The sequence below is a fragment of the Rattus rattus genome, chromosome 2, assembly GCF_011064425.1.
Source record: "Rattus rattus isolate New Zealand chromosome 2, Rrattus_CSIRO_v1, whole genome shotgun sequence".
NCBI lineage: Eukaryota > Metazoa > Chordata > Mammalia > Rodentia > Muridae > Rattus > Rattus rattus.
Window position 1 is genome coordinate 165,513,628 of NC_046155.1, and position 16,000 is coordinate 165,529,627.

The 16,000-nt window shown below is 48.1% G+C and overlaps 1 protein-coding gene across 2 annotated transcripts in view; it reads right to left on the reverse strand.

The window, feature by feature from the left end:
- Positions 1-1,853: 1,853 nt before the first annotated feature.
- The window catches only part of Nphs1 (NPHS1 adhesion molecule, nephrin), a 26,847-nt gene continuing 12,700 nt past the window's right edge, over positions 1,854-16,000 (reverse strand). Inside the window, exons 21-30 of one of the 2 annotated variants that reach the window (XM_032896170.1) lie at positions 13,607-13,718; positions 13,343-13,524; positions 9,728-9,784; positions 6,497-6,616; positions 6,335-6,359; positions 6,188-6,260; positions 5,883-5,976; positions 5,389-5,495; positions 2,141-2,304; positions 1,854-2,051 (exon numbers count right to left, since the gene is read on the reverse strand). In XM_032896170.1, the coding sequence (XP_032752061.1) occupies positions 2,173-2,304; positions 5,389-5,495; positions 5,883-5,976; positions 6,188-6,260; positions 6,335-6,359; positions 6,497-6,616; positions 9,728-9,784; positions 13,343-13,524; positions 13,607-13,718 (902 nt within the window). In that variant the 3' untranslated portion in view covers positions 1,854-2,051; positions 2,141-2,172. Of the gene's footprint in view, positions 2,052-2,140; positions 2,305-5,388; positions 5,523-5,882; positions 5,977-6,187; positions 6,261-6,334; positions 6,360-6,496; positions 6,617-9,727; positions 9,785-13,342; positions 13,525-13,606; positions 13,719-16,000 lie in introns of those variants that run through there. The other variant, XM_032896169.1, reaches the window with a different exon arrangement.

Genomic DNA, 16,000 nt, shown 5'->3' on the forward strand with positions numbered 1-16,000 from the left:
TTCTGGCCTGCAGGGGTACATGCAGACAGAGCACTCATATACACAAAAAAAGAAAACCAGGTGGGCTGTGCTCACACTGTGAGAAACACTGATTTGAGCACAGGGAACACTCTCTCTTCAAGTCTCTCGTTTTGATTCTTTTGGGACTAACCCCTGAAGAAACATTGCTAGAGCTCAGCGTCATAATTTGCACCTTCTCCACCTTCTGGACAGCTATTGTTGGTTTCGACTTTCTTTGCTGTTTTATTTTTCAGGATTTTTATTTTGTTCATCTTATGATAGTATGTATTTTTATCTTTTGCTACTGTGATATAATTACATCATTGTGCTTTTAAAGTGTATGTGCATAGTTTGTAGGCACGTGGACATGCAGATGCTGTGCAGGCCAGCAGAGGGCGCTCGATTCCCGAGAGCTGGAGGAACAGGTGGTTGCAAGACGCCCTAAGCATTCTGGGACCGGAACTCCTGATTTCTTGCCTCTGCCTCCCAAGTGTGGGAATGTAGCCGGGTAACACCAGGCCCACCTTAGTTTTTCATTTTACGAAGTCCAACTTGTCCACTCTGTAATGTTTACATTTTATTTATTTTGTGTGGCATACACTGTCAGGCGCATAAGCATGCACACATTGCACATGCATGTGTACACACACACGCACGCACACATGCGCAAATAAGTGTGTTGTAAATTATTTTCCAAAGTGTGACATCTAGAATTCCACAGCCCCTGCGTCCTAGCTGCCAATCATGTTCTTGCTTCTGTGACGTCATCATTTAATCATTACCTTAACTCTTCCAGTGTCAACATTTGAGTCTGAGCTTACCCTTTTCTGTCTCTATAAATGTGCATTTTTTAAAATTTGAAAATGAATTAAAGCTACCATACCCTTTAATTCTAAGTATACACCAGTGCATGGTCCCTCAGCTACGCCCATAAATAAAACCGCAAGTGTTCATTCTCTCATAACTTCATCCCTTTGCTACAATCTGTGCCTGTTTGCATGTCAGTGCATATATGTTTCACAAACTGTGGAAGATAAAACAAAAAACAGCTAAGATCTGACATGGTCTATAATTTTGCTTATTAATATTAACTATTTCAGATGTAACAACTTAAAATAAACTGGAGCCTTTGTCTTGTTCTTTTGGATACTAGGGATAGAATTCAGAGCCTTGTGTATGCCAGGCAAGAGCTTTACCACTGAGCCACGCCCCCAGCCCCTCACTGGGGGATTCTAGGCAGGGGCTCTACCACTGAGCCACGCCCCCTTTTAATTCTGAAGTTTTAAAAATTATTATTTGTTTTGAGTCAGGGTTTCACTATGGAGCTCAGAACTCACTAAGTTATAAGCCTCAAACTTATAGAAATCCCCCTGCTTCTACTTCTCAAGCGCTAGGATTAAAGATGTGGGCTGCCATACAGGTTGGATTTATTTTATTTTGAATTGTGTGTTTATGTGTGTTTCTATGTGTGGGTATGTGCACGTAAGTGCAGGTGCCCATGGAGATCAGAAGAAAGAAGCATCAGATTCCCTGGAGATGCAGATGTCGTTGTCGGTTACCTGATCTGGGTGCTGGGAACCAAACTCAGGTCCTCTGCAAGAGCAGTGGCTGCTGTTAGAGCTTCAACCTCTGAGCCATCTTTCCAGCCTCTAAATATTCAGTGGCTTTGAACTTGTGTTTCTCCTCTCTCAGCTTCCTGCAGAGCTGGAATGACAGTGATGGGCCAGTGTGTCCAGCTCTGTGTGTGTGTGTGTGTGTGTGTGTGTGTGTGTGTGTGTGTGTGTGGTGTGTGTGTGTGTGTGTAATGGCAGGGCTCCCACTGGGCTCATCCCGGGCTTGGACCAGGATTTCTAATGAGTCTTTCCTACATCTAAAAATTTTACTTTTGAAAAGTATAATGACCCCCTAAAGTGGATTTCCATTGTTCAAATGTCGTTTCCAAATGACTTTGTCTCTTCGGAGAAGCCCCATTCCAATTAAAGGAGTCTTGGTCATCCCAGATGTCAGCCCGAGTCCTCTTGTCACTTGAACACATCCCCTCACATCTTCTCCTGAAAAAACCCACGTGTTAGTGTCACAGGCGCTCACAGAATGAGCTCAGCAGGCAGGGGATGCATGGGGCCACAGGAGCAAGACATACCAGGGCTGTAGTGTAGTGTGTCGTGAAGAGTCTCACACCAGATGTCCCCTCAGCTCAAAGGGCAGAGAACTAGCTTCCACAGCATCCATGTCTGCTGCCACCTGGTCGTAGATTCCCCTCGGATCCTCATACTGGACCTCAGGCCAGCGAAGCTCATAGGGGTCCTAACAGGCAAGGAGTGTGGTCAGTGCCGCAGAGATGCGCTGTGGGACATCTCTCTGCTCTGGGGACACATGTCCCTGATAACCTCTCCGGGGAAGGAAAATGTTTTAGTCCTGATGATTCTGCACACCAGCTTGCCATGTGCAAGGCCTTGTGTGCAGTCCCCAGGGCCACCGAAGCCAAAGTAGAACCAAAAAGCCACTATAAACCAGGTGCTGTGCCTGGGTCCTTGTAATTCTAGTGTTCTAGCTTTGAGAGGAGGAAAGCCGGGGCTGCATAGCGACAGCTAAGCCAGGGCTACATAACAAGAACCTATCTCACCTCACAAACACTCTCTGTTTGCCTGCTTGCCTGCCTGTTTGTCTGTCTGTCCATCTGTCTGTCTGTTCGTCTGAAAGTGCAGTTTGAGAGAAGTCAAGGTGAATGAGGGCTGAAGTTAGGAAATAAGCAGACAGGAGACGGTGAAGGTGGTCCGTTATAATCACTCTCGTCTCCGTGCCGGGGGATCAGGACTGTAATTAAGGGTTAAAGCTGGGTGTGGTAGCATATGCTTCTCATGTTAAACCCAGGAGTTGGAGGCAGGAGGATTTTGAGTTAAGAGCTTACTTGACCTCAGCATAGTGAGACAAAAGATAAATATACAGATTAAAAAACACAAAACACTTACACCTAATAAATAATAAAATAACACCACCACCACCGACAACAGTTGACAGCCAGTTGTGGTGGCTGAAACCTGTTATCCCAGTATTTTGGAGTCTGAGGCAGGAGCATTGCCATTAGTTCAAGGCCAACCTGGGCTACAGAGTGAGTTCATAATTAATAAAACAACCTCATAATGTCAGCTATGGCATCTGTAGGATGTGAGCCTCGATTCTTTTTCTCACAGCTCCCAACACAATTCCCCATCAAAAAGGAAGACAGTCTGGTGTAGTAACACACAACTGTGATCCCAGCACACTCTGAAGCTGAGGCATGGGGACTGCCAGCCCAAGGCCAGCCTGTGCTACATAGTGAGACTTTGGATTTTTTAAAAAACAAGTATGGTACTGTGGAATGATTCAGAAAGTAATGACACTTGTCACTGAGCCTGTTAACTTCTGTTCAACCCCTAAGACCCCTCCCTCCACACACATGCAGGCACACACACAAGTAATTAATTTTAAATGGTGGATAGGAGGGGAAGGGTCATACAGAGAAAATAAATGTTTGTTTTAGCAAACCCTGGAACAGCATTGGCCCAGGGGGTGAACACAGCTGCCCTCATCTGCTTTTGTGTTACCCAAGAGCTACAAAAGGGTTGATAACTTTAAAATGTTAAAGGAAGTCAGAGAATGATAGTATTTGTGATGTACAAATTCAACTTTCAACACCCAACTATGCATTTCTCTTGGGCCATAGCCTCGTGTGTTCATGTACGCACGCGCTGTGACTGCTTCTAACCTATGACAGCAATGAATAGCTTAGGGGAAAGCCATATGTACCCAGAAGCCCAAAATATTTGTTCTCCAGACCCTGTGCAGAGACACACCCGGCAGATTCCCCTCGTTTCCGGGGAATTATGGTCCAGCACCACGGACAGCGTTTCAGCTGCCCCGTCTTGGGAGCCAGGAAGGTAGCATCTGAGACTGGTGTCTTGGCTTAACATTGTCACCCCAGATGCTGGAGCATTGGGTGGGGCCCAGGGGAGAGTTGGGCTCTTGGTTTTGTCTTATTAGGTTTTTTATTTTTTGAGACATAGTCTTGCTGTGTAGCCCAGGCTGTCCTTTAACTCCCAGTCCTCCTGAGTGCAGGGAAGATAAGCTGCTATCACCATACTGTTTGAATGTTAGGTGTGTATCTCATCCCCCTTGCCATGATGCAGTGGGTGGGTGGGAAGTCACAGTGCCCATCCGCGATGGTCACCTGCCCAGTTACCATCATTACATCATTAGTTCTCCGCTCTCTCCCACTCTCTGCCTAGTGTACTGAATAGTGTTGGCCTGTAATCTCTGACCCCGTAGATGAACACCGACTAGATGGTACAATGTGCAGCCTACAGTGGCTCACACAGGTTGTACCCCGTTGGGAGATGCGGACAGGACAGTCATGAGTTCAAAGGCATCCTAGGCTACATGGTAAGTTTGAGTCCAGACTGGGGTTATATGAAGCCCTGTTTCAAATCAAGACCCCCTCCCCCCAAACCAAATGGTATATTCTATCCCCTGTCTCAGTGATTGGTTCAACATGCGTGGGACCAAAGGTGGACCATTGTGTGGGTGCCCTGTGCATTGGGAACTACTTGGAAAAGAGACATTCTGTTTCTTTGACGATTTCAGATCTAGCAGGATGGAAATCTGGCTCTACTGGGAAGCCCTGAGGAGGAGTGAGCCCCGTTGTGTCTGATGACAATTCTAACATATAGCTTTTCAGCTGAGTGACCGAGATGTTCTTTCTCAGAGCAGCAAGACAGCACAGCAGGTAAAGGCACACGTCCTAAAAGTCTAGTGACAGGAGTCTGATTCCCGGAACGCACACAAAGGTGGAAGAAGACGACAGTCCCTACGAAACGGTTCTCAGACGTTCTCATGTGCATTGTTTAGCCCCGGTGGCTAGACCAGAGGCTAGACCACGTTCCCATCCATCAGAAGGGAGCAGATGGCCATCTGGGTCTCTCTAACGGCTTCTCCCTCTGTCCTTCTCCAGATGATTGTCCTTCCACCCCTTAGTAAACCGACCTGTGTGTGCGGCCCCCACCAACGGGCATGCTAGAGGATGTCAGAGGGAACCAGGGGGAGAGCTCTGGGCTCTAAATCACTGGGACACAGCAGGAACCCCACCTGGACAGCTCTATGAGAAAGAGAGACTTCATTTTCTGCTTGGTGGAGACAGAGTCTCACCATGTGGTCAAGTCTGCCTTTGAACTCCCTCCACCTTCCTCCTCGTCTCTGGCATGCGCCACCACACCTGGATGAAGGTGTGACACTTTAATTTTTCCTGCCGCTGCCCTGAGGGGGTCTCTTTGTCTCAGTGGCTTCTTCTAACCGGTACACACCGTGGGAGGTGGGTTTCCAACCTAGACGACCTGGTAACAAGAATTCTCTTACCATTCGTACTTCGTCATAGAGGGGTCCCCAGGCCCCAGGCGGGCCATAGGCTCTCTCCACTTCATCATACAGGTGTCCGGGGAAGGCCATGTCCTCGCCTTCAGCACCTGTGACGGCCCGGGTTGGGATGAGGGCTGGAATGGGAAAGTATCTCCCCAAAGGCTCACAGGTTGGGGTTCCATGGCTAGGGGTGCCATTCTGGGAGGTTCTGGAACTTCGGTGGAGGGTGTGCTTAGCTGGACAGAGTAGGTCACTGGGGTGTGTCTCTTGCCTCTGGTCCCCTTCCTGTCTGGCTCACTTCCTGTTTCCCATCTGCCACAGGAGAGAAACTCTCCTCGGCCACACATGGAACAGGGCCAAGCCGGCATGGGCAGAACCTTCTGAAGTGAGGCGGTGGACATCTGGACTCCTTAGGTTGCTCTCCGGGAGTATTTTAGTCACAGTAATAAAGAAATAAGTAACACAGCTTCGAAGGAAAGGTGGCCATGACTCACCTTGGTGGTACAGCACCTCCTCCAACGTTGGGGGAAGCTGGGGGCTGAAGTCCCTCATGGAGTAGTAATTTGGGTCCACTTCTGCTGTGCTAACCTGTCACACACATGCATATGCCCATACATAAACACACACACACACACACACACACACACACACACACACACACACACACACACACACTGGGAGGAGGGGGAGGGGAGGGGGAACCAATATATAAGGTCATTTCCCTTGACTCTCAGATCCCAGGAGATGACAGTGGTTAGCCTGAAGCTGAGGCTGGAGGCTGCCAGGCCCCTCCTCTCACCGTGGAGCTTCTCGTGTCCCGGTCCCCAGTCCACTGACTCTCCTCGTATTCATTCCTGATCCTGTCCTCCGACCTTCCAGGACAAAAGTGCCAATGAAAGTTGGCTTCAAGTCTGCCACCCGTCTCTCCCAAGCCTCTCCCGCTTACCCTGCCTCTGTCTTCTCTGAGATCTCTGAGAGGAAAGAGAGAGGAGAGCTTCAGAGACTCTGTTCGAGCCCACCTGGACCCGAGCAGTTGTACCGTGCCGCAGCCCCGGTGTCCCCACCCACTCGGATCTCCAGCTTGGCACTGAGAAAGCTCTCTCCTCACCCTCAGCAAGGCGCCTCAGTCTTCTCCGCCAGAGGAGGCCCCCAACACAGGAGGCATTGGAGAGCAGCAGAAGACCACCAACTGCAAAGAGCACAGGCAGCAGGGGCAGCCTCGGGGGTCCTGGGAGCGGAAGATGCCCTTGGTGAATCCCCAACTCCTGGGAACAGGCTGGGATTGGGATTCTGAGAAAGTCTGTCCCTGACTGATGGTTTAGTCTTCAGTGACAACCTGATGGTGCCCAAATTACCTAGGACACGTGTGCAGCACGCGTCAGGGTGTGTGAGATGAAGGACAGCCCTGAGGGTGGGTGGTGCCATTTCCAGGAGCTGGGAACTCAGAGAGAATTGAAAGCTGGGGGATTGATGCCGAGTGTCTTCCTCTACTCTTTCTGCCTTATTTTAATATATACGCGTTAGATCATTTTTATTTATTTTATGTGTATAAATGTTTTGCTCGTATGTATGTATGTATGTATGTATGTGCACCACGTGTGTGTCTTGTGCCTGTGAATGTCAGAAGGTCCCTAGAACTGAAGTTACGGGATAGTGGTAAGCCACGAAAAGGATGCTGGGAATCAAATCCAGCTCCCCCGGAAGAGCGGCCACAGAGCCAACTCTTCAGCTACCAATTTAATTTTCAGGAAGATTTTTTTTTATTTTTATTTTTATTTTATGTGGGTGAGTATTTTGCCTGTGTGTATGTACATAAACAATGTGTGTGTGCAGTGCCCCCAGAAGAGGGTGTCAGATCCTCTGGAACTGAAGGTATGGATGGCGGTAAGGCACTGTGTGAGGGCTGAGAACTGAACCTGGGTCCTCTGTAAAAATGAACAAACAAAACCAGGAAGCGCTCTGACGTGCTGAGCAATCTCTCTAACCCAAAAGACTTACTTAATTTCAGTAATCTGTATGTGTGTTTGTGCACATGCGTGTATGTGCCCGAAAAGGTCATACGAGGGTGTCATATACTCCAGAGCCACCCGATGTGGGTCCTGGAACTGAACTCTGGGGTCCTCTACCATGTCCCTGGCTCCTCTGTCTTGTCTCACTGAGCCGGGTGCTTCTGCTTCAGCTAGTCTGGTTAGCTAGCAAGTCTTTGGGGTCTGCCTGTGTCTTTCCCCAGCCCCAGGCTGCAGCTGTGTACAATGACACCAGGCTTTTATGCAGCTCCTGCAGATCTCTTGCCTTGTGTCTGTATGGCAAGTGCTGTACCCACTGAGATATCCTCCCCAGTCCCGGGACCCCTTCTTTCCACCCAAAGGCAGTCAATCTGTTAGCAGTGGGTCCCCCCTCCACCTGAGCCCTGTCTGTCTGAGAAATCCCCTTCCACACTGGCTCCATGTTGAGACTTGCCATTTGCCTGTGGGGAACAGTAGCTGACGGGACAGAATTAGAAGCTCGAGAAGCACTGGTATATCAGAGCTCATCTTTCTTGTTGTTCTTGGACCCCATGGTCATCTCCATGTGAGCGGTACTTACATTGTCCCAACCCTGAGCAGGATGACTGCCACACATATGAGGAGGAAGCCATCAGAGCTCAGTCCCAGTCTGACATGACCATAGAGATGGTTTAAATCAGCCCAAGCCAGAACTGTCCCAGCAGACTCACAGAATCACGGAAAATAATGTATGTCGCTCTATGCCTCCGCCCTTGAGGTGGTTTGTTACCCGGCTAAAGCTGACTGACACAGCCACCTCAAAGAGAGAGCATGGGTATTGGTAGCTCTTTTTTAGTTGTTGCTGTTTGCTCTGAGGGGATGGAGTACGTCACTGTGCAGCCCATACTTCAAACCTGTGATCTTCCTGTCTCAGCCTCTGGAGAGTAGGGAGTATGGGCATGCAGTGGCTGGCAATCCTTTAGAATTAAGATAGACTGGGAAGATGGCTCAGGAGGAAGGGCACTTTCTGCACAAGCACGAAGACCTGAGTTTGGATCTCCAGCACCCACACAAGAGCTGGTTATGTGTGTGTGTGTGTGTGTGTGTGTGTGTGTGTGTGTGTGTGTGTGTGTGCATGTGTGAGTCTGCTGTGGGTACACATAAATGTCCATGTGTGCACATGTGTACATGTGTGGGCATATACGTGTGCTCATGTGTGGGTGTGCATGTGTATGTGAGTGTGCATGTGGATACGTGAGTCTGCTGTGTGTGCATGTGTGAGAGTGTGTACATGCATGTGTGTGGGTGTGTGTGAGTATGTGAGTGTGCATGTGCATGAGTCTGCTGTGTGTGACATGTGTATGAATGAGTGTATGGGTGTATGCATGTGTGTGTACTCTTGCAGAGGCTGGAGGATGACGTGGGGAATCTTCTATCACTCTCTATTTGGTCCCCTGAGACAGGGTCTGTCAGTGAATCTAGAGATTGCTGTTTTATTAAGATTTAATAATTATTGTTATTCATATGTGTGTGTATAAATGGCAGGTAGGTGTGTGTGCGTGTATGTGGGTGTACACAAAAAGGCCAAAAGAAGGCCTTGGATCCCCTGGAACTGGAGTTACAGGCAGTTGTGAGCCATACGATGTGGGTGCTTGCAACCAAACTCAGTCCACTGAGCTAAATCTCTCTGGCCAGCCTAACCAAATTTCAAACAGAAGTGGTCACTCAAATACGCACACACGTGCACACTATCACATACACTCATACATGCACACTTGCATACTCCCACGCTCATGCTCTCTCTCTCTGTCTCTCGGTGTGTCTCTGTCTCTGTTTCTCTCTCTCTCTCTCTCTCTCTCTCTCTCTCTCACACACACACACACACACACACACACACAGAGGCACATGCTCGTATGCACGCCAGCATTAAATTAAATCACTCCAGGCATGATGGCTCACACTAGTAAATCCAGCCATTGGCAGGCTGAGGTAAGACCTTACTACAAATTCATAACAAGACGCTGTCTCAACAAAAGGGAAAAAGCGGGCCCGAGGATGTACCTCAGTGGCAGAGTGCTTACTTGCTCAGCATCCACAGGCACCGACAAGGGTTTGGTCCCCAGAATTGCAAAAGAGAGTTAAGCCAGCTTAGGAAAAGAGAAACGATATTACTTCAGCAAGAAGAGCTGAAGGGGGTGCGTGGGAGTCTGCAGGGATTCAGCTAAATCTTAGGCAGCTGTGATCTGGGAGGGGAGCGGCGGCGGGCGTGGGTGGGTGGGGGTGGGGGTGGAGGGGGTGAGGGGTGGGGACTGAGTGAAAAGAACCAGGGAGGGGCTCAGGGAAGGGGCACTTGCCTGGAGGCAGCTCTGTGGGCAGCTGGTGGTCTGTGTCTTCAGGAGCCTGGTCCGGGCCTGCGGGAGGAGAGAGATTAACATTAATACCAGGAATCCGATAAGCCCAAAGGATCCCTGGACTTCATAAGCTTTCCAGCCGACTTTAAAGATCATGGAAGTGGTGCACAGCTTTTTAGGGACATTATTTATTTATTTATTTATTTATTTTTAAGATTAGTTTTTTATGCGTGTCGGTGTTGTGCCTACATATATGTGTGCGCACCGTGCGCATGCCTGGTGCCCAGGTGGTTGTGGGTCACCATATGGGTGCTGGAACCAAACCCCTCTGCAAGTGTAACAAACGTGGGGTTGGGGATTTAGCTCAGTGGTAGAGCGCTTGCCTAGCAAGCACAAGGCACAAGGCCCTGGGTTCGGTCCTCAGCTCCAAAAAAAAAAAAAAAACAAACCAACAACAACAACAAAAAACAACAACAACAAAAAAAAACCAGAGTAATGAACGCTCTTAACCACCCAGTCAAATTAGTGTTTTACAGTGTCCATGTCCCTTTAATGTGAACTGCCGATTTGTTGAGTGAATTAAAAAGATGCTGTGGGAAGGGGAGACCGCTCAATAGGTGAGGTCGCTTGTCACCAAGCCTGGTGACCTGAGTTCAATCCTTGGGACCCACATGGTGCAAGGAGAGCCCTGATTCCAGCAAGCTGTCCTCTGACCTCCCCAGCCATGTTGTGGTGTGTTTGCATGTGTGCATGAGTGGGTGTACAGTAAATACTTCAATATAAAAGCATTAAAATAATTTAGATACGTTTATGCAATTATATATAAGGCATGTAAGTCGCAATATTAATTAAAGAGGAAGAGGCCATGAATTTGGTTGGAAGGGAGGATAGAGAAGGGGGAAATGATAGAATTACATTTTAATTAAGAAAAGGAACAGCGGGAGAGACAGCTCAGCAGGCAAGAGCGCTGGCTGCTCTTCCAGTACCCCTATTGTGGCTCTCAGCTTTCTGTAACTCCCGTTCCAGGGGACATAGCCTCAGCTGGCACCAGGGGCACACAGAGGACACACACATGCCAACAGGCAAAACATCCACACGTCTAAAAATGTTTGAAAACAAAAATAAATAATATTTAAATAGTTAAAAACCAAGGACGTCTTTGAATAGAATAAATGCATTTGAAAAAAGTGGTTTAATTATTCTCTGTTGGCGTTCTGTAGTAGAAATACAAATTAGAGTTAGAGCAAGGGAGGCAAGTGTAATGGTTTGTTTTAGCATGCAAAGGTTAAGACGGAGCATGCGTGGTGGGGCGGGGCGTGTGCAGAGGCTGCAGATTGGGAAAGGATCCATCATGGGAAGACAGGACAGGAGGTATCGTGGGCTAAGCGAACTGGAGCACACTGGGGATATTTCCTTTACATTTACGCCATAATATTGCACTGTCCAAAGAGTATATCAGATAGTCTCTTCCCTTAACCTCACAACCCAGCTGAGAGGAATCCACATTCAGGAACCCAGGCGAAGGGCTCTGAGAGGAAAGCCTAATCTAGCTGGAGTGGCAGTGCACCTTTGGAATCCCAGCACTCACAAGTGGAAGGCTAGCCTGGACCACACAACACATTTCCAGGCCAGTCTGGGTTGCAGACTGAGATCCTGTCTCAATAATCAAACGACAAAGAGACAGGTAAAAACTGCTTTTAGAAACTGAGATATTTCCTTGAGCCTACAAAAGTGGTGGATAAGCTTCAGGCCTCTGTAAACCATGTCCTGACGGATTAACCAATGCGCTGCCCGTCAGTTTTCAGTGTACTCACTGGTTAGTTTCTTGTGGTGCTGGGGATTGACTTTTGCGTTTGAGTCAAAGTCTTGACAGTGTAGCCACGTCCCCAGCCCCTCACTGGGGGATTCTAGGCAGGGGCTCTATCACTGAGCCCCGCCCCCAGCTCCTCATTGGGGGATTCTAGGCAGGGGCCCTACCACTGAGCCCCGCCCCCAGCCCCTCATTGGAGATCCTAGGCAGGGGCTCTACTACTGAGCCACGCCCCCAGCCCCTCACTGGAGATCCTAGGCAGACACTCTTCTGTTGATCCATACTAACATGTTCTCTTCTACCACTGAGTCATATCTCTAACTCATGAATCATTTACAATAATTTGTCTGTGTTTTCAAAGTTACTATGTGACGTGACCTAGATTATCTCTAATGTTTCCTTAGAGTCCTCTTTGTGTCTGTGAGTACCTCTTTATTTCTGGCACTGGGAAGTTGTGCTCTCTCTCTCTGGTTTGTTTTTATTTTATGAATATGAGTGTTTTGTCTGTATGTATGTCTGATCACCACATACATGTCCAATGTGCCACGCTCCCCCTCCCCAGGCCAGAGAGGACATTGGACCCCTTGCAACTTGAGTTACAAACTGTTGTGAGCATGTGGGAGCTGGGAATTGAACCCCAGTTCTCTGGATGAGCAGCCAGTGTTTCTTAACTATCTCTCCAGTCCCCCTCTTAATCTTTCTTCTTTCAATCATTTTTTGGGGGCAGTTTTTGTTTTTTGAGACAGGGTCTCACTATGTACTGTGGAGAGCCTGGAATCCACTATGTAGAATGGCTGAGAACACACAGAGCTCCACTCGCTCTGCTGGGATCAAAGGCGTGCACCACAACGCATTCGTCGGTTTTCTGAGGTCTCCGAGTCTCTGCAGAAGAACTGACTTTCAGTTTCGTTGATTTTCCTAGTTGTACTCTGTTCATTCCTTAGGACTCTGACCCTCACCTTTTATCTTCCCCCTGCTCTTGGATTTGGTTTGACTCATTCTTCTGCTAGTTTTGCAGGATGGAAACACAGAATTTCCTTCAAGGCCTAGGTTGGTGCATTCTTTGTCTTTTATGTTTACTTATTTATTCACTGATTTTCTGTGGGGGGAGAGCACACATGGAGGTGAAAGTTCAACTTGCAGGAGTCACTTCTCTCCTTCCATTATGTGAGTCCTGGGACTTGAACTCTAACCATCAGTGTCTGCTGCAGGCATCTTTACCCACTGAGCCATCTCCCTTTCTGTTTTATTTTTTTAATCTAATATAGATATTTAATCTTCGAACTGCCTTCTACATGCTGACTCAGCTATATTATCATTTTTTGATGCTTTTATTTTCACTCGAAGCAGCTCTTTCCTGCTGAGTGTGGGGGCACACACCTTTATTCCCGGCACTCAGGAGGCAATGGCAGGTGGTGGATCTCTGTGAGTTCTGGGCTAGCCTGGTCTACATAGTGAGTTCTGAATTGGTCAGAGGTGCACAGCTCAACCCTGTCTCAACAAACAAAACAGATCCCCTTTCTTCCCAGTCCTTACAGATCAGTGACTAAAATTGGTCCCTAGAGCACATCTGCCTGAATTCAAGGCTTATCTCCAGCTGCTCCTGGCTGTGTGACGTCAGTTCGTTTGCTTAACCTCTCTGGGCTTTAGTTCACTCATCTGTAAGTAGGAGAAATAACAGCATCTACTTTGCTTTGCCATCCCACAAGATGTCAAAAACCAAGCCAGACCAAAACCAGTAACAACAACAACACAACCGAAACCCACAACCCAAAGCAACAGCCCTACCCAGGACTGCCTCTTCCCACCTGGGGTAGTGACGGAGACCTGGATCCCCTTGTCCGTCAATCCACTGTCCCCCAGGGCATTGCTGGCCAACAGCCAGATCCTGTATCGTGTAGAAGGCTTCAGCCCAGTCAGCGTGAAGGTAGTGGCCTGTGTAGGTAGGACATCCACGTGGAGGAATCCTGGGGTCTCAAGGGCCTCGTACCTGCATGGTGAGAACAGTCAGCTCTGCCAGGTGTCCGTCTCTGTGGCCTCCCCCACTTCGCCAGCCTTGGCGGAGGCCTCACCTGATTTGGAACCTCTGAGGCAGACCCCCATCGAAGCCAGGCTTCCACTCCAGCCCCACCGAGTGAGGGCTTATGCTGACAACCTTCAGTCCCAGTGGAGGGTCAGGGCGGCCTTGGAGAGAAGGGATGGAATAGTCAGGTGTACAAAAGGGAGTCTCGAACTTGCCTGCCAGAGCCTCCTGAGGATGATGGTTGGTTCTCTTTCTTCACAGTGGCCGTGCTCAGTGAGTTCGTCTCAGCAGTTAACAGCACGAGCTGCTCTTGCAGAGTTCCAAGGTTCAGTTCCCAGTACCCACATGCAGCTCACAACCGTGTGTAGCTCTGCGGGTAGCTGGCACATGGTTCATAGATACATATGTACGCACAACACTCACACACATAGAACGCGGTTTTAAGTTCACCTGGAACCCTGGCTCTGAGAAGCGCGAGCGTTGCTTCTGGAGAGGTACTGGGGAGGCCGAGCCTCTCTACGGCATTCTCTCCTACATCGTTTGTTTGTTTGAGACAGGGGTTCCCTGTGCAGCCAGACTAGCCTGGAACTCACAGAGATCTGCCTGCCTCTGCCTCCCCAGGGATTAAATATGTTATATATTTATTTGTTTGCATGCACATGGATTGTGGAGGTCAGAGGATAGCTTGTGGGAGTCAATTCTCTTCTTCCACCATGAAGGTTCCAGGGATGGAACTCAGGTCCAAAGCCTGGAGCCACCTCATTGGCTCAACTGATTTTTAAAATCTCTCTCTCTCTCTCTCTCTCTCTCTCTCTCTCTCTCTCTCTCTCTCTCTCTCTGTCAATCATTTATCCATTCATATATCTATCTGTCTGTATGTCTGTCTATCCATCTATCTTTCAATCATGTATTTATCCATCCATTCATTTGTCTGTCTGTCTGTCTGTCTATCTGTCTATCTATCTATCATCTATCTATTTATAGACAGGTTTCCTCAGGTTAGCCTGGAACTTTTTGATCCCCTGACGATATCCGCCCAGATGCTGAGATAATTGGCGATGTGCCTCTATACGCTTCCACCCATACATTTTTACTTCATACATGTTTCTGGCTTTTAAACCTTCTTTAATATATGTCGCCGATTCACTAACATTGACACTATGGCTGTCAGGAGGCTGAAGATATGGCCAAGTGGGTAGAGCGCTTATTTAGCATACACAAATGGCTGGGTTTGCTCCCAGACCCTCATGAGCCCAGCATAGAGGCACACCTGCCATCCGAGTGCCCAGAGGTAGAAGCAGGAGCACCAGGAACTCAAGGTCAGCCTGAGACTGTGAGACTCCGTCACTCTGGCTTCAGCAAAGTTTACTCAACGCGAATTCTTCACTGGGGTGTATAATAACTTCTCCCCTTTTTTTTCTTTTAAAGATTTACTTTTAAAGATTTACACACACACATACACACCAGCAACCACATGGTGGCTCACAACCATCTGTAATGGGATCTGATGCCCTATTGTGGTGTGTCTGAAGACAGCTACCAGTGTACTCATATACATGAAATAAATGAATAATTCTTTAAAAAAGATTTACTTATTTTCGCTTTATGTTTATGGATATTTTGCCTGCATGTATGTATGATGTATGTGCACCACATGTGTGCAGTGCCTTTGGAAACCTGAAGAGGGCATCAGATCTCTGGGAATGAGAATCACAACTGTTGTGAGCCACCATGTGCATGCTGGGAATTGATCCCTGATCCTCTGCAAGAGCAGCCAGTGTTCTTTTAAACGTTTTGTTTTTTTTTTTTTTTCGGAGCTGGGGACTGAACCCAGGGCCCTGCACTTGCTAGGCAAGCACTCTACCTCTGAGCTAAATCCCCAACCCCTAGCAGCCAGTGTTCTTAATTGTTCAGCCATCTCTCCAGCCCCCATAAACTTCTTGAACTTAGGAACATGACAGGGCATTTTAGCCTTCTGTTTGGGGACCACTTTAAATTATAAATACCAGCAAAATGAAAATCAAAACAAACTCTACAGTCCTAAGTAAGTCACAGAAAGGACACTTATTTACAGCATGACCTTAGGACAGCAAGGCAGAATGCCACTGGGCTCACCATCGATGTGAACACGCCCACTAATGGACTCACATTCCATCTCTCTGGTACATGGCTTGGTGGCACACACCTTTAATCTAAGCAAATGGGAGGCCAAGGCAGGCAGATCTCTGTAAGTCTGAGTATAATAGCCTTGGCTATGTAGTGAGTTCCAGGCCAGCCAAGGCTACATCGTGTGACTCTAGTTAAAAAATAAGACAAAACCAAGAAAGTGTACACACACACACACACACACACACACACACACACACACACACACACACGCTTTTGCCCCAACCTTAAAATCTTAGTAATGACACCCAGAATAACATTCCCAACCACTCTCTCA